The sequence below is a fragment of the Asterias amurensis genome, chromosome 9 (assembly GCF_032118995.1).
Source record: "Asterias amurensis chromosome 9, ASM3211899v1".
Lineage (NCBI taxonomy): Eukaryota > Metazoa > Echinodermata > Asteroidea > Forcipulatida > Asteriidae > Asterias > Asterias amurensis.
Window position 1 is genome coordinate 9,635,856 of NC_092656.1, and position 25,233 is coordinate 9,661,088.

At 40.0% G+C, this 25,233-nt stretch overlaps 2 protein-coding genes across 2 annotated transcripts; one reads left to right on the plus strand and one right to left on the minus strand.

Annotated features, from left to right (window-relative positions):
• Positions 1 to 98: 98 nt before the first annotated feature.
• On the plus strand, positions 99 to 7,186 carry LOC139942075 (methyltransferase-like protein 25B). The gene is made up of 9 exons (XM_071938761.1): positions 99 to 111; positions 822 to 936; positions 1,116 to 1,240; positions 1,416 to 1,608; positions 2,262 to 2,447; positions 2,991 to 3,879; positions 4,252 to 4,408; positions 5,186 to 5,370; positions 6,013 to 7,186. The coding sequence occupies exons 2-9, from the start codon at positions 826 to 828 to the stop codon at positions 6,096 to 6,098; spliced, it is 1,932 nt and encodes a 643-aa protein (XP_071794862.1). The 5' UTR covers positions 99 to 111; positions 822 to 825; the 3' UTR covers positions 6,099 to 7,186.
• Positions 7,187 to 7,209: 23 nt separating this feature from the next.
• LOC139942076 (U3 small nucleolar RNA-associated protein 15 homolog) lies at positions 7,210 to 19,553 on the minus strand. Its single transcript, XM_071938762.1, has 11 exons — positions 19,453 to 19,553; positions 17,427 to 17,519; positions 16,255 to 16,439; positions 14,956 to 15,134; positions 13,938 to 14,063; positions 13,222 to 13,357; positions 11,893 to 11,977; positions 11,018 to 11,179; positions 10,069 to 10,170; positions 8,958 to 9,150; positions 7,210 to 8,047 (listed from the first exon to the last, which is right to left on the minus strand). Exons 1-11 carry the CDS (start codon positions 19,543 to 19,545, stop codon positions 7,803 to 7,805), a joined length of 1,599 nt encoding a protein of 532 aa, XP_071794863.1. The 5' UTR covers positions 19,546 to 19,553; the 3' UTR covers positions 7,210 to 7,802.
• Between the last annotated feature and the right edge of the window lie 5,680 nt (positions 19,554 to 25,233).

Sequence of the window (25,233 nt, forward strand, 5' to 3'; positions counted from 1 at the left end):
TCTGACTGAAAGGGCGCCACCAACGTTACATTCACGGCTTTGGAGTACTGCCACCGCTTGGTGGCGCCACAACTCTTGTTCTTTTTTTACATATTCAGCAGACGACAACAAGTAAGCATGTCATTTTTAATGTGTTATGAATTTCAATTTTGTATTTTGTATTAAATAATTATAATCTTTATTTCTGTTAAAACAAATTGTCAGAACGTATCTGCATCCAAGCGTAGAGCAAGGACAGCCTGAGTGGGCGTATTTTGTAAACAAACACTCGCTCGAGGAGTGTGGAGACTCGGCTGACTCCTCAGTCAGTGACTGTCTGCCTTGACCATATTGACTGACCATGCTGATTGCTGAGTGACTTGTTTTCGTTCACCACACACACATGACACATAGCAAGCATGTGTTAGGCTATGATGAGTTCGTGATGATTATTTAGCAGTTTGTTTTTGACATTGTCGTTAACTCATGTCAGTAATGATTAAATTTGTACAACAAAATTTTGTCCACTAAACATGAACCGATACATTTGTGTAGGCTGTTGTGATCTACATTCTAACCAAAGGATAAAGTTGGGTCTAGATGAGGTAGGGCTAGTTTACTAGGATCAGAAACATGCATTAGGGTCATGAGGGTTGTCAAAACATGGGTTCTAAATACTCCTAGAACTATTTCGGTTTCGTCCGGCTATCGTCTTACGGGAGACGATAGCCGGACGAAACCGAAATAAATCTAGGAGAAGGTTCTAAGAACATGGGTGTGTAACCATTTCAATGTTTCATTCTTTTTATATGCATAATGTTTGTTTTTATATTTCTTATCAGCAAGATGGCTTCCTTGATATGTTCAGAGAGTACCCTTAAACAAGTTCAGCGGTATGCAGACCAACTCCATACTTTGGTGTCTACATACAGCTGGATCACTGAATCATACGTTGTGGTAAGATTTTACAAGACAACTTTGTAACAAGTTTTACCAAAGTGACAGAAATTCGATTTGTTCCAATGCTTGTTTCAAGTCCTAGGTTTGCAGTTCATTGGTGTTGACTCTTGATCCATTTATAGGCAAACAAACATCAGTCCAAATGTCGATCATCATTCTGTTTTTATTTTGATCAGGAATTCTTTGTGAAAGACCACTGGGGCCATCTTCCCGTTTCTTGGCAGACAAGCTTGGAGTCCCTGACCCCGACTGATATTTCAGAGACTCTTATGAGTAACCCCTATGCTGGAGAAAGTGTCAGGTAAATAAATGATTTCAAACAACTTTGGTTAAAACGATGCGAAATCATGATTTTTAAACTTGTGTTACCTCTGAATGATCAAGAGTACTTTGTTTACTCCAGTAAGCAAAGTTGATCGTTCAAAAGTAACAAAAGTTTACAAATCATTATTTGTGAATTGTTTTTCTTTCAACAGAAGTAATCGCACTTCTGTATGGCCGCTGTCACTCCTAGCATTCCGTGCTGCAACTCACGCCTTGTCTCTCTGTCGCTCAGTGGCCCAGCCAGCCAAGTTACATCCACAGAGCGGCCGCAATCCAGATTTATCTCACTGCTATCGAGCGCATGTTAAGCCCAAGAAACAACACGAGATAGAGCGCCTGGCCGAGGTGAGTAGATACCAAACTCCTAGAGGATTTAGTTATTTTATTTGTTTTGGGGGCTGGGGGCTGAAAAGCCTTTTCGTTAAACTAGGTCATCACTCGTACTCAATTTCAAACACTTCCATAGTATGAAATCCATACATGTACAAAGGCAAAATTTCATAGATGTTTTAAAAAAACTATTTGGCCACAATCAGTCTCAAAAAGTGTCCAGGTGTCGATATAAGTGAGGGCGAGTAACTTGTTCTTACTCGAGATAAAACTAGTCTTCACTTGTTGTGTAAACCACCCCAAGTCTTGAACTACCTAAAGGCTGCTGAAGGAATGACCTCTCTGTTGCCCCTGATTTTGACTTTTGTGCCCCTTCGAACTCACCATAAACTTTGACCTCTCAAAGAGGAAATTCCAGGCATGAGTGTCCATTCAAAATGTCTTCACCAATTGTTCCTAAGTTCTTGCTGATAATGCTACCACATTCAATTTATTTAGAGAAATTTTGAATTAGCTGGTGCAAACTGCTGACCAACCTACAGGACCTTTGGTAAAATGCAAACAAAAATTAATTGCTTGACATTTTGACCCTAGCAGAGTCTTTCTCAAAGACTAAATTTTAACTAAAGACAAAGATCAAAGCCCTTTTATTTGATACCGACCACCAGGTGATCCACCTGACATGCAATCAGGCCGGTTGTCATCATGTGGTGGACATCGGTTCCGGTCAGGGTCATCTCTCTCGTCTTCTGTCATTCGGCTACGGTCATCAGGTGACCAGTATCGAGGCAGTTGGCTGCCACATCACAGGAGCAGCCAAGTTTGATCAAGAGGTCAAGCTGTATTTTGAAAGGGTGAGTAAAGAACAGTCGTTAAAACTCATCGAACCATTTAGTGTTCACAAATCATCCATTCTGACTGTTTGAGAGGAGATCACAGAGTCATGTTGTGAGATACAAACACAGGGAGACGTGTTTTAACTTGGCCTGACCCTGACGGAATTGAGTTGGAAGAGGGCACTATCAGATGATTTCAAGGAGCACTAAGATTTAACAGCCCAAATTAAGTTGGTAGATATTTTATTTAATATTTGGCTCGCGCAAGTTTGAAACTTGGGAGTAGTGAATTATTTGACTTAACTTAGCCAAGCCAACCAGGCTTGACAATGACATTAACCAAGGCAAGCCATTATCAAATTCAAACGGTTTGGACAATATTAAAAAATGCTGATAGTTAGACATATGAAGTAGAAAAAGTAGTGGCAAAAGGATCAGGGTAAATGTACCTGTACGGTTGAAACACCTTAAGTTAGAACCTCCTTCACATTCCCTAGTATAGCATGTGCACTTACAATAAATGCCTCTAACTACCAATTTTATACATCCATTATATCCTAGAAAGCCAAAGGCAATGATGACACTGTTGCAGTCACGTCCCCTCATCACGTCATATGTACCGTCCACCCCTACATCACAGTAGAAGAGTTTCTCTCAGCAATCAGTGCCCATACATCCAAACAAGACAATGGAACGTCTCATCCACTTGACGGGGGAGATCACATCGAGAGCTCTTCAGAAAAATCCACCCACCAAGATACATGTAAGAAACGGAAAATTGAATCCACAAGACAAATATCGCACCAGGATACTGTTGGCTCATGCTGCGATGACCAGAAATCATCTTGTAAACAATCTAGCTGTAAATATCCTCCTGTAAACCTAGAACCTACTTTGACAAAGGCCTCAACGTCAGATTTTCGTACACCAACTCCTTCCACAACCAGCACGTCCGATCAGACTCGGCTAGAGAGCTGTTCATCTCAAGTCATAGGAGGGCACCTTGAGATCAACCCCGGCCAGGACTTCTTAATCGCAGGACTTCACACCTGTGGGGATCTTGGACCGACCATGCTGAGGACATTTGCCGAGTGCCCCTCGTCTGTCGCCCTGGCTTCAGTTGCCTGTTGCTACATGAGAATGTCCTTCTGTGATAAATCAGTGGATATGAACCAAGAACCTATAAAAAATGATCGAGTATCGCCACAATCTGAACAACTACAGGAACTATCTTTTTCGGATGTACAGCTACAGCATCCAGGCCATGAGAGACTCGCCACCCCTTCAAGCTGTCAAACTGCTGCGCCTAAAACCGTGCCACGGTTAGATGTCGGCTTTCCCATGAGCAGCCATGTTAGAACACTCTGCAAGAGTGCTGGGACATCTTTGATCTTTGAATCCTTGGAGCTTGCCTGTCACTTTTACGATGGTTACCGCAAAAAGTTAGAAGGTGTGTATCCTTAACGACTATTTGTAATCTCCTATTTGCAATTTCATTATTTTCTCGCAACTTTGATAACCAATTGATCATGCCAAATGTTCACAGGATGTCGTAATAGACCAAGTGAGGACTGCACACTGGTCTTTGACAATTACCTAAACAGATACACAAAATGTAACTTCGTTCCCATACCTTTTTTTTGATCCTCTAGTTTTAGCAAAGATGTATCAATTTTTGTGCCATTTGCGGCCGCTGTGGGCATTTTGGTACTAGCCGCTTGTGGCTGAAATGGTCTCTACTTGGTTAATAACGATTCAGCTGTCTTTAAACTGTTCCAACGATGTATGTCAAATAATTCCAAGATTCTCTTGTTTCCCCCAGGTAACGATCCCAGCCTACTTATCCAAGGGTACCGAGCAATTCTGGAAGTCTTGATCCAGGAAGAGGGTATTGAGTTGACCCAGAGCCAAGACGGGGCACGACGAATAAGGAAAGCAGTCAGTAGTGTCAAACGAGCCCATCAAATGAAATTCGAAGAGTAAGTAATTAAATAAGTAATAAAGCTCCTAGTTCTTATAATGGGTGCTCTCGTCTAACTTCCCTGGGTCGACCCCCGGTCTACCCTCGGTGCGTTCGAATAACTTTGACGTCTCACCCGAATCATCCCCCAGTTTTCTGCTTGTGGAGTGGGTCACTTAGGGGCTGGCCCCATGTGCATGACGTCACTACGAGAACGGTGGGTGATCGTTCGTTTAGCTCTTGTCAGGGGCTCACCCGAGTGAGCACAGCGGGGCAGACCCAGGGAAACGTACATCCATAAAACAAACACGAATTACGACAAAATTGATGCTCAACATCTGAACATGGCGCCACATTTGACATGTTTTACAATTATTGTTGTATCAGTGCGCTTTACATTAGTGCCCTGGGGGTAGATTTCACTAAGAATTAGAACTAGTCTTATCTCGAGTAGGAACGAGTTACTTGTCCTAGGCTAGGACCAGACATAATAAGTAAGGACAAGCCTATTTAGGAGGTATTTTGAAATGATGGCTTTTCCACCTTTTGGTAGCCCCTGGGGTTTAGATTTCACAGGGCTTTTTAGGGGACAGTGTCCCAGGCATAGATCAAAGAGCATTTTTACCGATGATTTGTATTGTGACATCACACTTTACTTGGCAACTAAGATTGATTTGCAGTCAAGGTCCAAGTTTAGCTCTTTGTGAAATCATCCCATGGCAGACTTCCAAGTCTGAATAAAGAGAAAAGGCTGAAATATCTCACCCCTGGTTTCTACACCTTTTCTACCACACAGCTATGCCTCGGCTATTCTCAGCAAGCTCGACCTGCAAAGTGACCCTGTGAGGATTCGTACCCTGTGTAAAGAGTGCCTGCCAAGCTGGCACAACCTCCTTGTGTACAACACCATTAGGCAGCTGCTTGCCCCGATTGTGGAGAGTCTGGTGCTCGTGGATCGGGCACTGTTCCTTGCTGAAAGAGGTAAGTTTCTAGACTTCAATTCTAGGTCCATGGCTTAACCCACATTTTTGACTATTTGCAGAGCTGCCAAAATTTGCATTTTGTAATCGGGGAGGTTTTGTACAACTATCAGGAAGATATTTAGAATTATCAACATATTAATAGAGAATAAGGTTCCATAACCAGGAGATTTTCAAATTTGTCTGTCAGAATACGGAAAGATTGACTCACTTTCAGGGGAATTTCAGAAGACTTCAATCCTCCTCTCCTACATGTAGGTCACTCCACACCAAGTTGTTTGGACTTGGTTATGATAAGTCACCGTGGTCAAGTGGTTAGACTGCAGAACTTACAATCACACGGTTGTGGATTTGAATCCCACAGCTAATCGCTGATTTAACAATGACTAGATTAAATATTGTCGTCTAGTTACTGAATCACAATTTCTTGATTTGTGTAATTTATAATCATAGCTGTTAAAAACGAATGTTTGTATGAGAGAGATTGGCTGTTGCTAGCTTGGTGTTTATATCTCCTTGTGGGTGTTTGCTTAGTTCCCTTGATGGGAAGATCCCCTTATGAAACAATCAAACAAATATGGTAGTCTCAGAACTGTCACACTATCTGTACTTATAATTTTACTTTCTCTTTTTTACTTTGAAGGTATAGAGAGTCGTCTGGTGCCCATTTTCGACCCTGTCATCTCACCAAGAAACCTCGTTCTGCTAGCGGTTAAAAAACCACGATGACATGACAAGACAACTCCCAAGTCATTCATCATCAATCATGAAGTCATTCCTAGGATCAAAATGGAAGCTTCCGTCCACAATATACACAACCAATTATGTTACTATGATAACACATTAAAGGCAGTGGACACTATTGGTAGTTACTCAAAATTATTATCATCATAAAACATTTCTTGATTATGAGTAATGGGGAGAGGTTGATGGTATAAAACATTGTGAGAAACAGCTCCCTCTGAAGTGACGTAGTTTTCGAGAAAGAAGTAATTTTCCACGAATTTGATTTCGAGACCTCAAGTTTAGAATTTGAGGTCCCGAAATCAAGCATCAGAAAGCACACAACTTCGTGTGACAAGGGTGTTTTTTTCTTCCATTATTATCTCACAAATTCGAAGACCGATAGAGCTCAAATTTGTTATTTTATGCATATGATGAGATACACCAACTGTGAAGACTAGTCTTTGACAATTACCAATAGTGTCCACTGTCTTTAAAAGCAAAATTATCAAGAAAAGATATGATAAAAGTGAAAGTTTCAGCTGTCTACATGCTGGGAAAACGGCAAAAAAACATAACGCGAGTTGACAGGGAGTACCAACTGCATTATTTGCCATAGCAATCACGAACCTGTCATAGATTGGATAAACGTTAATGTTTTCAGTTGTTTGATGGAAGCCACAAATTCAGTGCAATTTGCACCATCTTTCATGGACCACATTTAGCCAATAAAAATTCAAGATTTAAATGCTGTTTTGTTAAATAAAAACAGATCGCACTGCGTTGATCGTTGTATAAGAACAAGTTTATTACCTTTCGCAATTGCATTTCATTCATTGTTGATTTAGTCATAAACGATTTGTTGTAGAACTGTTTTTGAAGATATTATACAGAAACTGCCAGGATAGAACTTTACAAACTGTAACTCGCATAATGTATTACTTGTGAATAAATTATGAAATTTTAAGTATTGAAAAAAACGACAGATGAACATTAAAATTCAGTTTACCAAATGTAATATGCAAGTGTCTTTGACATGTTGAAGAAGTTACCATTGGTGAAAAAAATACCTCTGACTTCAAAGCATGTAAAGACTCCCCTGCCCCCCCCACCCCGCCCCCATCCCAAAGGCGAGGACGAATGTAACACTTCCAAATCTACTGAGCCATTTGAAGCCCCGACAAACATGTACATTTGGTCACTGTACAAATGCTGTCCAAAAATCTTCATAAGCAAAACCTCTTTTTAACAGTCTCTTTAGAACAATAAGGCTTAGCTGTACAATACTTGAGCTCTCAGTTGCCACTTGAACACACGGTGTACGGTCGTCACATTTTTAATCTCTAGTTCGTGCTACTCTGAACTTTGCTTGCTACCAATAAACAAGCGTAGCATTTTTTTATTTTTTTGCTGTCATTCAAAGCAATGCGAGACTTTTGGACAGTCCTTTCACACAGTTCTCGCCAGTAGTGCACAGACCTACTTGTTGTAAGCAAGTAATTTTTAGCATGTGCTTGTACGCTCAGAGCCGCAAAACAGAACCATTATGTCTTCTGCCGCCAACATTTTAAACGTCTCCTTCAACACAAAAAAGATAAACCTGTCACAGAGTTGTAACAGCGGAGTGTGGAGAAAGCCGTTATGTCCCATACCAAAAGTAAATCCCACACTTCCGATTCTAAAAAAGATTTCCCCCCCCCCTAGTTGTGACTACGCCTCCATTGCGATTGGAGTGCTACTATTCACCGTCACTTCGGTAGGAATGTCCGTCAGGGCTTCAGGTTCATCCTCCTGGGTCATGTCATCGGTCTGCGACACGGCCAGCACGGTGTCCAGCATTCCCTTGATCTCCAGTAACGTACTGTGGTACTGCAGCTCCTGCATGAGGGTTATTTGGAGTCTCTTGAAGTGACTGACGAGCTCGTCTGAATCGCCGATGACGGGGGTGTAAATATCTGCAGCAGGGTGGAGGAATGAAAGATGGTAATTTTAAGGAGAGTGGACGAGAAAGTGTAAATTTGTGAATATACATGTAATGTACGAGCCAAAGGCAAGTACATTGTAGTCACCAATCTACACTTTAACTTAAACTATTTCCCCATTGGTAGTATTACGGTTTCAATAAATCGGATTGCTCAGAATAACACTATATAGTTTTGTATATGTTGTAGGCTTACTCTGGTGCTTGCAACATCAAGTAAAATGTCAGTTTGCTCAGCTAACAATTAAACGTGATTTTTCTAAACTGGAAAATGTTTTTGTAAATTGGATGATAACATAGTTTTCAGCTGTATTTTGTTGCATCTTCATGCTATCTGTCTGTTTGTTAAGACATAAATTTTCAAGTTGAACTATATTTACTTGAGTTTGCAATGAATCTACACTCAACCGTAGATTATGAATACAAATTCGTAAAAATAATCCACATTTTTAAAAATAGTTACATCACAGAAATAGTTTAGTTTAAATACAAATAATATTCATCATGTAATAATAAAAATGCTGGGTTCTCCAATATCAATTTATCAGTATTTTTTCCGGCAAGGCATGTTGACAATCTGAGACCTACGAAAATATGTAGATCCAATCCTTGATAGCAATATGAAATGGTTTACAAGGCGCACTATGCAGCCATCCAAACCAGCCGCTACTCCGGAGTGAGCCCTTACTCTTGATCATAAAGGCACTGGGTTATTTTTGTTGCATTCCACAACACACCGCACCTACTGCGCTTACACGAAAAGCGGAGAATGGTGATCATGACCGCAGATTTTGCCATTAAATTAGACCCCGGACGGGTTAACTAGACTAAATAAAATCAAAAACAAATAGTAATGTAATATTGAACACCCATCATCCACTTACCTAATAACATATTTGTAATGTCGATTATGATGGACGAAAAATTTGAATTTGTGATGTGCTTCTTCAGGAAGGCTATCATGTTCCGCAGCCACTTCTCATCTCGTCCAGCGAGGGCGCTCTTTATGACGCCACGTCGTACCAGCTCTTGTAAGACACTCACAGTGACCTCTGGTGTTTTGATTCGCACGTTGCTCTAGAAAAACGATATAAATTTTTTTTTTTTAATTTTATTCTATTTTTATGAGGAATGCCTAACATCACATGGCCATGGCAGCCACTTCAAGGTGAGTGCTACAAATTGAGCCATCGACCCCCAAATCAATTTGCCACCAGGCCACGTTGCCACCTACTCCTGGGGCTGAAACAGGTTAATCCCAGGGTGAGTCATTACTAACGAAAAAGTATGAAACTTGGATACAAGGTACAATGTATGTTGAAATGTTGGCATTTCTACCACATGATACATTAACCCCTGGGGTTATAGATTCCAAGGAGCTTTTGGAAACAGTGTCCAAAGCACCAGAGAAGTAGACAAATGAGCAGGATTTCTTTATTTGTGGAAAAAAATATTGCCTGATTTTCTACACCAGGCCGACATCAAAAGTCTGAATTCAGCCGAAATTCTGAACAATCTCATCCATGTAACCCCCTTCACAGCCCGTAAGGATGTAGGCATGGGTATCATCCACTAGGAGCCTGGCTAGTAGAGCAAAATGCACTAACCCCCTTTTTTTTAGGAAGTAATCATGGAATTAGTGCCTTGCTCAAGTGCCATGAACGAGATTCAAACCCACACTCTGCTGCTAACAACACCAGAGCTTGGATCCAGTGAATTAGACTGCTCGCCATGACACGCCACTAAGTCAATGGAAAGTTGTGCAGTGGCACACAGGTTTTCTCAACCATACTGTTGTTTCAAAGAAAAACAAGCAACAAAAGTGATGGAAATTATCAACAGATATCTTTTTCGAAATGATGACAAGTGTCTCTGTTACCGACAAATAACTTCAGCAACAAAACCCTGTTTTAAAAACCCCTTTCAAATCACAGTAATCAAATTGTAAAAACACCAATAAGTTTTATCAAGAAATGAGCGAATGAGGGTCGTTACCTTTAGGGCAGCATCCAGTGCCTTGGAGTGCTCAAACTGCTTCAGCATGACGTCATACTTCTGCAGAAACTCCCTCTTCTGTTTTTGTACCACAAGATCCCCCTGTTAACATTCAGAGAGAAAGCAAATATTTTAATGACATAGGGGGAAAAAGTTGAAGGGTTTGGGTACTAATTGTATGAAACAAAACACATGTCCACAGATTTATATTAAACTTACCAATTTGAAGATAATGATGTGCTGTAGTTTTCAAGAAATTAGTAAAACGATGTCACAAAAAACTCTTGTTTCAGCATGTACTACATATTACGAGACTCTCCTGAAACATTGCTCTGTGATTTTCACCTTTTTTTTTCTTCTTAAAAATCTTGCCAACTAAGGAAGCTGAACCTTCGTAAGGTAAATTGTATTACATGTACATACATCTTCATTCTCAGTGAGTAGGAATTCATGTCAAGGCCAAAATCCTGATTTACAAAAGGTATCAACACCCTTTAAAGGCAGTGGACACTATTGGTAATTACTCAAAATAATTGTTAGCATTATAACTTACTTGGTAACAAGCAATGAAGAGCTGTTGATAGTATAAAACATTGTGAGGAACAGCTCCCTCTGAAGTAACATAGTTTTTGAGTAAGTAATTTTCTATTTGATTTTGAGACCTCAGAATTAGATTTTGAAGTCTCAAAATTAAGCATCTGAAAGCACACAACTTCGAGTGACAAGGGTGTTTTTTCTTGCATTGTTATCTCTCAACTTTGAAGATCAATTGATTTCAAATTTTCACAGGCTTGTTATTTTGTGCATATGTTGAGATACACCAAGTGAAAAGACTGGTCTTTGACAGTTACCAATAGAGTCCAGTGTCTTTAAGTTAAATTGTTTATGTTGATGAAAGCGTATTGGCTTTCTGGCTTTATTGGTACGGCCCTCATGTTCAGCAACCTACCTCTTTGGCAGTGTAGACCTTATGGCCTTTGTCGTAAGACCGGTGTGACACCCGACTGTGTTTACTCCGTCTTACTGTCTCGACCTTTGTCTCCTCTTTCTTTCTGTGTCTGATGGACAGAAGTCCTGAGGACATTCCAACAACGATCTTGTCATCTGTGGGCTAAAAAAGAGAAAACAATTGTTTAAGATAGTGTTATTACTTTTTCGACATAATAATAATACCATCAAGTTCTTATGTATAGCACATTTCACAATTATCGTCTCAATGCGCATCACATTTAATAAGTGCCCTGGTCATTGGGCCAAGAACCTTCCTTTATTCTTGCTCAGCTCCCTGGGGAGTAAACAATCTGGACAACGAGTAGCGCTCCAGCGGCTTTTTCATTTATAATATCAACCTCTCCACTCGCAGGTACCCTTTTATACCCCTGGTTGAAGAGAAGCAATTACAGAAAATCATCTTGCTCAAGAAGGACACAAGTGTCATGATCAGGATTCGAACCCATACTCCAATGACTTAACCACAAACACTTGAATTTGAATTTGGTGCTCTCAACCTCTCGGCCATGACACCAAATTAGAGCCCCAACAGCTGTTGGGATAGTACACTGATGCAAGATGCAAGATTACCTGCATTGAATCACAATCACAACTCCACCATGGAGAGAACCTGAACCAGTGTGGCAAGAGATTCTGTGTGTCCCCCCCCCCCACCCCCCCCCCCCCCACCCCTACAGCAAACTCTACACAAACTTCTTCTGATAGTGCCCTCTTTTGAATCCTCCTTTCAGTCCATGTTAATTTCCCCTATGGGAGGACAGAATCTCCTGGGGACAGATTTCCATGGGGCACTGGTCAATAAATGAGACTTACCGAGACTCCCATGGATAGAATGGGTACTGGGTAGTCCATGGTAGCCACTAGTTTGTAGCTTGCAACATCGTACACCTTGACGTGCCTGTACAAACAAATAAAAAGTATTCATGTAGCAAAACAGCACTGTCTAAAGTAACTGAACTATAATTTAAGGCAAAGAAAATTTATAGAGCACAAAATGCTGGAATTTTTGTAAGTACATCAACCTCAAAGTTAGGGTCAAAGAAAAGTCTCATTTTAAAGTTTCAGCTGAATAGAATTTATACACGCATGATATTTCATTCACGCAAAAAAATCATGACAATTTTATTGAGTACAACATGTACATGTACAAAGGATGACCTACATGTGTAATGTACTTGTACATGTGATGTACTATAAGCCTTAATTCTATGAACAGACTTTGCCGGCTACTTTATCATAGTTGCTCTGATTTTCCTTTTTGGCAAAACAATCGGAAATCAGACTAAAGTAGGAAGATTGCCTGTTTATACTTGATGAGAAAACAGCAAACAAACCATCACAGTACTTTCACAAGAACATCAAATCCATCCACACAAGGTGACAGCCATTAACTACCACTGCCAAATTTCACAGAACTGTGAAATTGGGCAGAGCTTTGTAAAGCGCAAAAAGTAGCTAAGCACAACAATATAACGCTTCCCAGAATAAGGTTACCAGTCAAACTACTATGTCACATGTACAATTTGTGACTGGTACACTGCTTATATCTGCTAAGCAGACAATTGTTTTAGGCGTAATTGTCTGCTTTTAGCAGCTCTATGGAATTGGATCCACATCTCCATCTGCAGCATTCACAAACAGATACCAACTCTCAGAAATCTGAGAAACAATTGATACATAATAATTATAATAACAATTTGGGGGGCTAATCATCCTTACTTGCAGCTAACAGCTGAATTTCGAAGGACGCAGCTACAACGTGTTCGAGAAGCAGGCATGCAAGGGCACTTTCAGCTGCCAGCCACATCAACCCATTATGACCACGGAGCACAGCCAAGATCGAAAGTGTTTGATTTTTCCCGAGGGAGGAAAACCGGATGTTCTGAAAAAACCCTCGTGGCACAGCAGAGAACCAACGCACAACTCAACTCACATAAAGAGGCGAGCGCTTTACGCACACGCCAACCATGCCACCCTTAAGATTGGTTCTGAGACGTTGCGTGAACTTCTATTTAAGAATGGTTCTCAGACGTTGTATGAACTTCTCTTTAAACTTGGTTCTGAGTCGTTGTACGAACTTCTCTTTAACTTTGCTTTGCGCACACGCCAACCATGTCACCCATGAATCGTTTATCATCTTACCTGTCGATGGATCCCGTCAGCAGCCTATTCTTGGCTCCATTGAAACACATACAGGTTATGGTCTTATGGTGATTGCTGACAGCTGCAAGTAGTTTCCCACCAGCAAGAGCATCCCAAACCTTCACGTAGTTCCCACCTTGATTAGGAAATAAACGAGTGACAAAGAGTAATTAAGCGACTGCTTTAAAACCAGCAGGTCGAAGCCTTGTGATAAAGGCCTTTAGATTCACAGGTTCAAATCATGTTCCACTTAATTTTAGCACTGTTTTTTTTTTTTGCTTAAAGGCAGTGGACACTATTGGTAATTACTCAAAATAATTATTAGCATAAAACCTTTCTTGGTTACGAGTAATGGGGAGAGGTTGATAGAATAAAACATTGTGAGAAACAGCTCCCTCTGAAGAGACGTAGTTTTTGAGAAAGAAGTTACTTTCCACGAATTTGACTTCAAGACTTCAAGACCTCAAATCCTGTATTGAAATCAAGCATCTGAAAGCACACAACTTTGTGTGACCATGGTGCGACAAGGGTGTTTTTTCCTTTCATTAATATCTCGCAACTTCGACGACTGATTGAGCTCAAATTTTCACAGATTGGTTATTTTATGCATTTGAGATACACCAACTTTGAAGACTAGTCTTTGACAATTACCAATAGTGTCCAGTGTCTTTAAGCACCTCAACAACAACAACAACAACATTCCATAGATTTCCTACCTGAGGACAGGAACATTCCTCCTCCAGGGAACATCAAGACGCTCTCGACGGGATGGCCGTGGTCTAAGGTCATCACGCTGGCCTTTGACCTCAGGTCAAACAGTTTCACTTTGTGGTCATAGGAACCTGCGATAAGAAAGAGATAAATGACAGTTAATTGAATGCTAGGAATTATTTTTCCCGCATGGACATATTCACTCCGGATTTCGGCGATATCTCAATACAAGACCACTACAATTTTCACATGTTAGTTTTATTGTACATTTACACAGGATTAACACAATCAAACAGTTCCAAACACCCAAAGTATACTTTCTCTTTATACTTTGACTTCAGAGGAAGTGTTGTGGCAAGGCAGAATAAGAGCACCGTATTCAAACTCTAGTGTTTCTGATCAGCCGAGCGTGGGTTCGAATCCCCAGCCATGACACTGTGTCCTTGAGCAAGACACTTAACCATTGCTTCGTCCTTCGGATGGCACGTAAAGCCGTTGGTCCCATGTGCTGTGTAACACATGTTAAAGAACCCAGTGCACTTATCAAAGAGAAGGGGTTCGCCCCGGTGTTCCTGGATGTGGCTGGTTCATGCGTCATAGCACCTTGTAAACCCTTAGAAGGTGCTAAATAATTGGGTCTCAGAATTCATCACTGCAATAACATATCTTTCTGAAAGTTTGTATATACTCAGCGCCTTGAGTACCTTGTTTGGTAGATACGTGCACTATATAAGACTTTGATATTATATTATTATCTGATCAGAAGAGTGTGGGTTCGGATCTCGGTCATGACACTTGTGTCCTATAGCAAGACACTTTACACTTGCTTCGTTCTTTGGATGGGATATAAAGCTAAGCGTCCCGTTATAAAAAATATCAACACACGTAAAAGACCCCAGTACAGACTTGTCGCAAGTGTATAAGGGGTTCGCCGCAGTGTGTCTGGCAGTGGGACTATCTTCAATCATGAAGATTGCACTGAAAAGGAAGAAAGATAGAAAAGAGGGAAGGCAAGTAGTTCACCTGTGAGCCAGATATCCTTGCTGGCAGCACTGACTACACCACACCTGACGTAATCAGTATGCTCATCGTATTGCTTCACTGCCTTCTCGCTCGGAATGTCCCAGCATCGCACAGATTTGTCGTCCGAGCAAGACATGATGTGAAAATTATCTGTGCCGAAACGGGTAACGTGTACGGGTCTGTAAAACAGGAAGAAATAAATCAAATTTAGAGAGAATATTCCATGCAGGGAAGCTGAAGCAGGATGCTCTCTAGCGGGTGAGTTTAGTTCTCCCCAGGATTTGTGAAGCATTTATATGTAAATCAAATTTTTTTAAGTTTGGCCAAAGCGTATTGAACTGAAGTAAGATCCTCGGAATGTTTTTCCTTTGTTTCAAAAGCCCTTCTATGCAGGCCCCAAGCTTGGTAGGCCCTCCTAATTGGTTTCGTTATGAATTTGTGAATTTGAGCTTGTTAATTTTGACTGAAGTTCCTAATCTAAAAAATAAATATTATACAAAATTAGTTGGGGCTTTGGTCAGAGCAATATGAACAAGTACAATCGTATAACCATACCCAATACAGCAAAAAGAGGAGCATTGGATTGAGGGAAGGTATCCAGGAAAAAAAAACAGGAAAATTATACCCAATAACAGTTATTCATCTACAAAAAGTGGGGTAGTTGGAACCAATGAGAGTAAAGTTGTTAGGACAGGCCATGCCCCCTTTGCTGCTGGTCATTGCCTTGGTGCCCTTGAAATGCTCTAGTAGAAATGTACAATTTCCTATGTAGGTGCCCTGTACCAAGGTAAAATTGTCTAAGTGCCCTTGCTCTTCCAAAAATGAAGCAACCAGGATAGTGAGGACAAAGGATAGTCAGTTTAAATGGGTGGATTACTGGTGGATTATGTCTTAAATAGAAATGGTTACATGTACATGTATACCAAACATTTTCTGGGTTACTAATCTACTAGCTTTAAAGGTAGTGGACGACCTCAAGTTTCGAATTTGAGGTCTCGAAATCAAGCATCACAAAAAGCCTTCAATTTCGTGTGACAATGGTGTTTTTTCTTTCATTAGTATCTCGCAACTTCGACGACCGATTGAGCTCAAATTTTCACAGGTTTGTTATTTTATGCATATGTTGAGATACACCTGTGAAGACTAGTCTTTGACAGTTACTAATAGTGTCCACTGTCTTTAAACAGAAATGGTCACACGACACCAAACCTTTTCTGGGTTACTAATCTACTAGCTTTAAAAAAACATTCCGAGTCCCTTTATTAATGTTCCGACAAATGAGGACCGGAGGTTACTTACCCATCGTGACCTTTGAATATTCTCAGAATCGCTCGACTGTTGAGGTCAAACAGTCTGATGTAGCGCTCCTCTCCACCGGCCACCATGAGCTTACCATCGCTCCGGTACGTTCCGCTGTACGCAACATCTTGAAATCTTGAGATGGCCCTATCGACTTGGTTTGTCTCGGGGTTAAATATCTGCACCTAGGTTCAACAATTCAATTCAATATTATTGACATTTAGTTCCATCATAAACAGTACTCAAGCAGAATGCATAAGCCAATTGAGGCACAATCCTAATAAAAGGTTTGTACAGTGCTGGGTTTGTATTGGGGTGCCTTTAGAAGAAAAAGAAAACAAATAATAAGAACAAAAATACTTTAATAATTAATTAAACATTTAAAGGCAGTGGACACTATTGGTATTTACTCCAAATAATTATCAGCAAAAAAACTTCACTTGGTAATGAGTAATGGGGAGAGGTTGATAGTGTGAAACATTGTGAGAAACGGCTCCCTCTGAACTGACGTACTGTAGTTTTGATTTCGAGACCTCAAGTTTAGAATTTGAGGTCTCGAAATCAAGCATCTGAAAGCACACAACTTCGTGTGACAAGGGTGTTTTTTTCTTTCATATTTATCTCGCAACTCCTACGACCAATCCAGCTCAAATTTTCACAGGTTTGTTATTTTATGACTATGTTGAGATACACCAGTGTCCATTGTCTTTAAAGGATTTGGGTACCTTTTCAAAATGTCCATAGATTTACATTAAACTTACAGGGTTTGAAGATAGTGATAGTGGAAAGCTTCCCTTCAAATATTACTTACTGAGGTTTTGTAGTTTTATGAGTAAAACAATGTCATGAAAATACGTTTGTAAATGATTCAAATAATTTTTGTCTCATGAGACAAAAATTATTTTCATTACATTATTTTAATCATTTCCCCAAAACTACAGCAGCACCTCAGCGTAATATTTTCAGGGAAGCTTTCTACTATCATTATCTTCAAACTGTGTAAGTTTAGAATCTGTGGACATTTTGTTTTTTTTCCCTACAAAAGTTACATAGACCCTTTAAGTTAACGAAAGATAATTAATAATGACTTGACAAAAATATACATGTATGTATACAGGGAAATTGATCTGACACCCCCTCCACCTGAAGAAGTTTCAGCCTTGGCTACTTACCCTTGTAGAGCTTGTGACGGCAAACTGATGTGGCTTCTTTGGGTTAAAATCAATACTAGAAATTGCACCAAACTCTTTAACTGTTACTGGAAACTGGAAGAACACAAAAAGAAACAAGTTACAATCAGGCTGAGTACAATAATTATGTATTTTTTATATGATGGAAAATAATTTAAGTAGGCCTACACTTTTTCTACCATTTATAACGACTATAGCAATGTTTCAGTATTCGTTGTGACTTTGCTGTAATGTAACGTACCCTACATGTAAGTACTAGACCCAGTATCTGGGATGCTGTACTCCTTTTTTTCGAAATTTTAAAAACGAAATCTTAAAACGTAGCATGGCTTTAGCTGGGGTGGTAGTATGACCTTTTGAGAACAAAATTTATAGGAAAAAAAAGTGTTTTGTCATTCAAATGACATTCGTGCAGATTTAACCTCACTTAGTATAAATTAGAGTATGAAACATTTTGCAGTCCTACTAAAAGCCAACAAAAAGCCGACAACAAGTCCAGAGTGCCGAGTTTTAAGTACCTCAAAAATGGCAACTAAACCATAGATTTATCAGAACTATGTGTGCTTTGTAATAAAAACAAAAATTTAATGGAAAAACTTTTCGAAAAGTGTAAACTTTTAAACAGAATTCTTTTTTTTTACTTGCACGGAAAGCGGTCGGACGCCATCTTTGCTTTTAGTAGGACCCACATTTTGACATTTTAACTAAACAATTAAAAAAAGGGAAGCTGGGCTCTAAGGGGGACAAACCCAAAGATGAGGGTGCATGGAGATTTATGTGAGGCGTCAGCTGACAATGAATGGATTAGGCCAGGCCATTCACACAATCTCTGACTCTGAGGACAGGTTTTCATACGCCAGCAATTTTTTAATTTGTTTGCAAAGTCAAAGATGGAAAGATGCGACTCATACTCATACTGTAAATGTACTAGACCTTTTTATTTAGTAACATTATTGTTATTATTATTATTAATATAAAAGCATGTTTTGTGCGATTCAAATTGCCAATTGGTTATATTTTGAAGGTTATTTAATAATAATATTTATCCCTATATTTTTATATTATTATATTTTTATTTACCATGGATTTTTCTTGTTGTGTATACAGTATAGTTGAAGTGTTGCGCCGAAAAAAAAAAACAAGGAAAAAGTGGTGCTGGTGGCGCCATAGTCCTAAAACTATTTAGGTTTCGTCCGCTATCGTCTCCCGGTAGCAGACGAAACCGAATTAGTTCTAGGAATAGTGGCGTCATAGGCCTACTGATTTTTGAAAGTTTTCTTTTAAAAAAAGCTAAATAGGCCTATTTAATAATAATACAAATATAAATAAATAAGGCAAGATGAAGAAATCAATTACACTACAGTCAGTAAGCTGATCAATGAGTGATATGAGTGACGATGGATGGAATGGAGATCACTGAACTGATCACTCAGATTCTGAACCTGATCAGCCGCTCATTCACCCATCGATGACCGACTTGTCTTGTGTGTTGTTGTTGCTGCAGTTGCACCCAGTCGAGTTGTCTCACTTCACTAACACTGCTGGACTGGCGACATGTCAATATTTTTCAGAACCACCCCAACTCATTTAGAGATTGTTATTACATGGTGTTACCGCAAACTCTTCTATATCTTATCTCCACCATGCAAAGTTTCAAATCCTACTAATATTCAAAATGTTGATTTGTCTGACCATGGATGACCATGGATGGAAGGAACCCATGGTCTGACTGTCTTTCGAGTTGTCTGATCCGTCGGATGAGTTGTCCAAACTCCATCCGCCACTCCAGCAGTCCATTTCATGGATGCAGTGCGGATTCCAGTGCGGTGCCACGGCACTGCCATGACTGCCACTGCACTGCCAGCATGGCCAGTGCAGTGGACGTGGTGCACACTCTCGCCGACGCAGAACGCACGTTCGTAGACACACAATGTCTTGGGTAATGAGAACCCTACAGTATCAAAGTAAACCGTACTAATATTATTATATTATTCGCATTTATACCAACCTCAAAATTCTTCCAGTACTGTGTTTCTTTGGTAACCTCAGCGTCTCCACGTGGGAAAGTTTTGATCACTGTTTTCTTGTAATCGGAAGCCATTTTAGCAATACAAGATCATACCCAGGGCAATTGCTTGTGCAGTGGGCTGTATGCGGCGAACGGGTTTTTCGTGCAATCAAGCGCTTAGACTATTGCGGGTACGATCGAAAAGCAATGGGTGAGATGTTATGTCAAACGAGGTTGGAGAGTTATGGATTGCGTGCGCCCTCATCGGCAGGGGACAGGACTCATGGGCGTGTTGGGGCCATTCAACTGCACTTACCACAGGGCGCAATTTCATAGCTCTGCTAAGCACGAAAGTTTACTAAGCATGAAATTTCTTCCTTGAAAAAAAAAAAAAAAAAACAGGATTACCAACAAAATTTCCATTTCTTGCATATCACTTATTTGTGTTCAGCTATTGTTTGCTTATCCTGAAAATCCTGTGGAAATTTGTTTGGTAAAGTGACTTCAAGACAACAATTTCATATTAAGCAATTTTTTTGTGCTTACTAAAATTGGGCCCAGCTAGTCCCAGTCAGACTCAAGCTAAACAACTTAGTTCATTACTGTGTCACTAGTTCATCCTCTAGCTAGTTTCAGAGCCGTGATCAACAGCACTCACGACATTGCTCTTTATTATTCCTCCAATATTTTGAGTAAGGAACCTGCATTCAATCAGAACGTTAAATAATTTTAATACCAATTCATAAATCTCTCAAAGAGTTCCACCCCTGGAGAATTTATCACTTCCGAGCTCAAGTGAAAATAATTCATCTGCAACATTTTTACTGAACATGGGCTGATGGGAATATCTGTTGAATGACGTGGTGGAATATTTATAGACAATCAGGCCTTTGCGATGGTCCAGTTTGCGGTTGGATTTTTCAGTTTCAGATGGGGGTTGTGTTTCTATGGTTTCCGGTACTAAAACCACTAAGTTTCAATGGTCAGTCTCCGTCCGCACCTCGTGGTTTTAAAGTTATGTGGATTGGCTTAAGTTGAGGGTGTGTTGTCAAAATTAGATGGCGCGTTAATCCATGAAAATGGTATTAATTGCCCACACAATATTGGCTCATCCAGTATTTTGTGAGGGTTAAAACAACTTATGCATCAATTAATAGTCTCCTCGCCCCACCCCCCCCCTGTTCCGTCTTCGCCGTCAGGAAATTATTTCAAACCGGATATTATGTAAATGAAACAAAAATGATTAGGCCTACTAATTATAATGCCAGCCCCCCCCCCCCCTACAAATTCCAGAAATCATAGCTGTGTGTTTATGTGTTGGACGATTATTAAATAAACCTGACTGAATCATGGAGCAACAAACTATATAGTTTATTGCTCCCATTATTGAATTAACTGCGCTCTTCTAATAATATTGTTATATTATTTGTATTCGTTTATCTGATTTTTTTTTTCATAACATCACTGGTCAATTAATATATATAATGCCTAGCACATTAGTAAACTGAGCTCGAATCGATTAAAAAGGCTTTGCATTGTTTTTGCTTGCGGTTTTTCCCGCAGAACTTTGACAGCTGCCCTGACCATGGGTCCACTCGTTGGGCTGGACATGTGTAGTCCGCGTCTGTGCGGCGGCGGTGATTCACGGTAAAAACATCCCGATCTAGGACCCAAACAAACCCAGTCAACATCTGCCCGGCCGCGCATTATTTCTTTTACACCGCAGCAAAGGGGTCTTGTAACGTAAACTGCCAATTCCTGTCTTGAGTAGAAGACTACGTTGCAATGCTTTATACTATCATCCAATGGGGATGTGTGCATTAAAGGAACACGTTGCCTTGGATCGGTCGAGATCCAGGAATTGGCAGTTTACGTTACAAGACCCCTTTGCTGCGGTGTAAAAGAAATACTGCGCGGCCGGGCAGATGTTTGAACCCGTTTGTTATGAAATGCAGATGGTTAGAAAGACGTTTTAAAAGTAGAATATAATGATCCACACAAGTATCACTCAAAAATGCACGGTTTCCCTTTTACCTTGGCGACTAACACGGTCGGCCATTTATGGGAGTCAAATTTTTGACTCCCATAAATGGCCGACCGTGTTAGTTCGTGACGTAAAAGGAAAACCGTGCAATTTTGAGTGATACTTGTGTGGATCATTATATTTTACTTTTAAAACATCTTTCTAACCGTATGCATTTCATAACAAACGGTTTCAAACACTTTTTATAGACCAACTCGTCCGATCCAAGGCAACGTGTTCCTTTAATACAGAATTCGGGCTTTCTTTCGCTTTTTGAAATAATCTTCCATGTGCATCATAACGGCGGTTTTAATAACTTAGACTCATCTCAAGCCCTCGCTGCGGTGTACAAAAACAAGTAGCCGCTGCCCGGCCAGGGGCCAAGTATGAGAGTATATGAGTCAATCCAAGAGGGCTGCACCAAGGTTGAGAAAAGAAAACACACCCCGGCAAAGTGGTTACACAACAATCCGTGGGTTTGCGCTTCCTAAAAATAAACACTTAGTTTCAATTACACCCCCAAAATAACCACTACGACCACTGCTATTGTACTCAACTGTTGTCGGAAACAACCAACCAACCAAACAAACAAACAAACAAACAAACAAACAAACAGACAGACAGACAGACAGACAGACAGACAGACAGACAGACAGACAAACAAACAAACAAACAAACAAACAAACAAACAAACGAAAATACAACAAATTGACTTGTCATAGTTCTAATCAGAAGGAAAGGGTTTTGCTCAATAAAGAGAACGGGAACCTGCATTGCAAGTTTGCAAAAGAGCCACAGACCCCGGATTTCCTGCATGCGCAAGTTTTATGATGGAGGAAAACGTACAGGGAGATTCCATTGCCATAAACTGTTGATAAGAAGGAATAAAAAAATAAAAAATCAGCCGTTGCAAACAAAGGTTGCTCGTGCCCAGTTTCATAGAGCTGCTTTAAGGCAGTGGACACTATTGGTAACTACTCAAAATAATTATTGGCATAAAACCTTACTTGGTAAAGAGTAATGGGGAGAGGTTGATGGTATGAAACATTGTGAGAAACGGCTCCCTCTGAAGTGCCATAGTTTTAGAGAAAGAAGTAATTTTCCACAAATTTGATTTCGAGACCTCAGATTTAGAACTTGAGGTCTCGAAATCAACCATGTAAACGCACACAACTTCGTGTGGCAAAGGTGTTTTTTCTTTCATTATTATCTCGCAACTTCAATGACCGATTGAGCTCAAATTTTCACAGGTTTGTTATTTTATGCATAATATGTGGAGATACACCAACTGTGAAGGCTAGTTTTTGACAATTGCCAATAGTGTCCACTGCCTTCAAGCAGAAAATCTGCTTTATAGCAGAGAAGTGCAGGATACCAGTCACAATAACTTGGCTGGTAACCTTATACTTGTAAGCATAATGTTGTGTTTAAGCTGCTTTTTGTGCTCAAGCAGCTCTACGGCATTGGGAACGTAACCATGTTCAGCATTGACTGCTGTGCATCTAATTTTCTAGGTTCGACGCTAACAAAAACTGTGGGGAAAATCCGACAAAGGTCTGTGTCCTTGGCAATTTCCTATTTCTGTGTCTGTGATTATGTTGTTCTGGTTTCTTTTTCAAATTTCCGATATCGGTTACCGGACAGGAGACAGAAAACACATACACATTCAGTTGTGTTTCTCTATCTCGATTAAAAAACATGCATTTTACAAGTCTTGAACCAGCAGTGAAGTCTGTAAACCAATGACTATACCACCAACTCCTGATGAAAGGTCAAATGATTCGGTTATGAGAAAATTAAAATTAAAGCTCGGAGCTTCTTATAACAATGAAAGCTTCTTATAACAATGAAAGATGTATAGGCCATAATATTCCTTAAAATATTCTGAATCCACATTCTCTTAATTTTGAAGGGGAATAATGCACATTTCCTTCAATTCCCCCCCCCCCTCCTCAGGTAGAGCTTTACCCCCTTTATTTACCCATTATTTGTTGTCTCTTTATATAAAGACACTATCCACACACTGGAGATCTTTGGCCGGGAGGGAGTGAGTAAGAGGGGGGGGGGGGGCATATTTTATCATTCGGGCTTTTTTACATTGTAATACGAACGAATTGACATTTCCTTGAGTCAAATCAAATGGTATCGTCTTGGGTGCATGGAGGAGCGAGCCTGGATGACGATTATAAGATGTAAGGGAAGACGCTGATATGAATGACTCATTGATTAAGATGTACATCATCATCATTGAATAAACCAATGCAGAATGATGAGTCAATTATGATCTCATTTAGCATCAGCTGTCATGTATCGACTGGGGGAGCATTCCCCGAAGGACGATGCTACTATGTAGCCAACCCGTCCCGATCTACTCATAGGGAAGATAATCATGCCTATTCAAAATAGTGCATTGCATCACTTTGTAACTTTCAAAGCTGTTCCAATGGTCAATCCTCCCCAGCCATGTAGTAGGCTCCTGCTGTACTTTGAATTCCCTTTCCACCATCTTTAAATTTTCAATTTTGAAAGGAATGTGAACACAAAAAATAATGCATACTCTCTTTAATGTTACATCACACCCTTTAATAATTGGGGGGGGGGGGGGGTGATCATAAGACTGCGTTCATATGTGAAGTTCGTGTTCTAACTAAAAATCAAGTATTTATAGACTATTTTGTACCATACTGGTACTGCCCTTTTCGTTGACTGTGATGACCCGGGTCAATTTAACACCCGGGAAAACTGTAGACTACTCAGTTATTCTGAGATTAATATCACCATCTTTGGTCATCAAACTGAGGTAATGTCATTGAAGTTGACGCACCCCCTGCCGCTTTCATTCGTCCCCTGAAATTTGTTTCAAACATCATACCAGTTGTAACATGGTTGTACGTTGTCAATGTCGATTATGCATTGCACAACAGTGATGCAGCAGTGACTGCATCTCCAATTGATTCTATATTGTTCTCTTTTATATTCCCCCAGTAACTTTGGCGCCTCTCCATCTGCTGGTTTGATCAGCCACCACACATTACTGTATACATACGGTAGCCATGTTTCAAATACTTAAAAATAGCCGAAAGGGAATTATTGTGGTGTTGCTGATAAATACGGTATATTTTTGTAAATGCACTGGAAACCTTTGTTCGTTGTCCAAGACCAGTATTCTTGCGTATCCCAACATAATGCATACCAAATCAAATCTGTGAAAAAATTTACTCAATTGATCATCGAAGTTGCAAAAGAAAAAAACATCGTAAACAAATTGTGTGCTTCCAGATGCCTAAAAGGGGCTTCAGAAGTTTAGCCCTGAGGTTTTAATTTGGAGTGAGAAATTACCTCGTTCTCAAAAACTACAAAGTCATTTCTCGCAATGTTTTATACTATCAACAGCTCCCCATTCCTCTACCAAGACTAGTTTTTTTTATGGTAACAATGAGTAGTTACCAATAGTGTCCAGTTTTGAACAAAGCAGAACTCACCAAAACATTTTTATGAGTTGTGAAACATGCCTGGCTCTGTGTGAGAAATCCACTTTGGTGCATTCACTTCAAATTTTGGATTTTATTGACTTTCTTTCTCACAATAGACCTTATCGCAAATACCAATGCGCAAGCGCAGACTGTTGAATGAGGTGCATTGTGGGATATATATGAATCAAATTTGTAATCAGCTAGACCACAATGCACCTAATTCCAAGCTTTACGCGCGCGCCCCAGTATTTGCGAAAAGGTCTATGGTACTTTTAATCAGTGTCG

Bases quoted from the DNA above. Each gene is read 5' to 3' on its own strand.
- LOC139942075 (XM_071938761.1), top strand. From the start codon at position 826: ATGGCTTCCTTGATATGTTCAGAGAGTACCCTTAAACAAGTTCAGCGG. The intron at 1,241-1,415 runs GTAAATAAATGA...TTCTTTCAACAG, and splicing joins TATGCTGGAGAAAGTGTCAG to AAGTAATCGCACTTCTGTAT. The intron at 4,409-5,185 runs GTAAGTAATTAA...TCTACCACACAG, and splicing joins CATCAAATGAAATTCGAAGA to CTATGCCTCGGCTATTCTCA.
- LOC139942076 (XM_071938762.1), bottom strand. From the start codon at position 19,545: ATGGCTTCCGATTACAAGAAAACAGTGATCAAAACTTTCCCACGTGGA. The intron at 16,440-17,426 runs GTAAGTAGCCAA...TGTTGAACCTAG, and splicing joins CCGTCACAAGCTCTACAAGG to GTGCAGATATTTAACCCCGA. The intron at 11,978-13,221 runs GTAAGATGATAA...TTGTTTGTACAG, and splicing joins CTGACGGGATCCATCGACAG to GCACGTCAAGGTGTACGATG.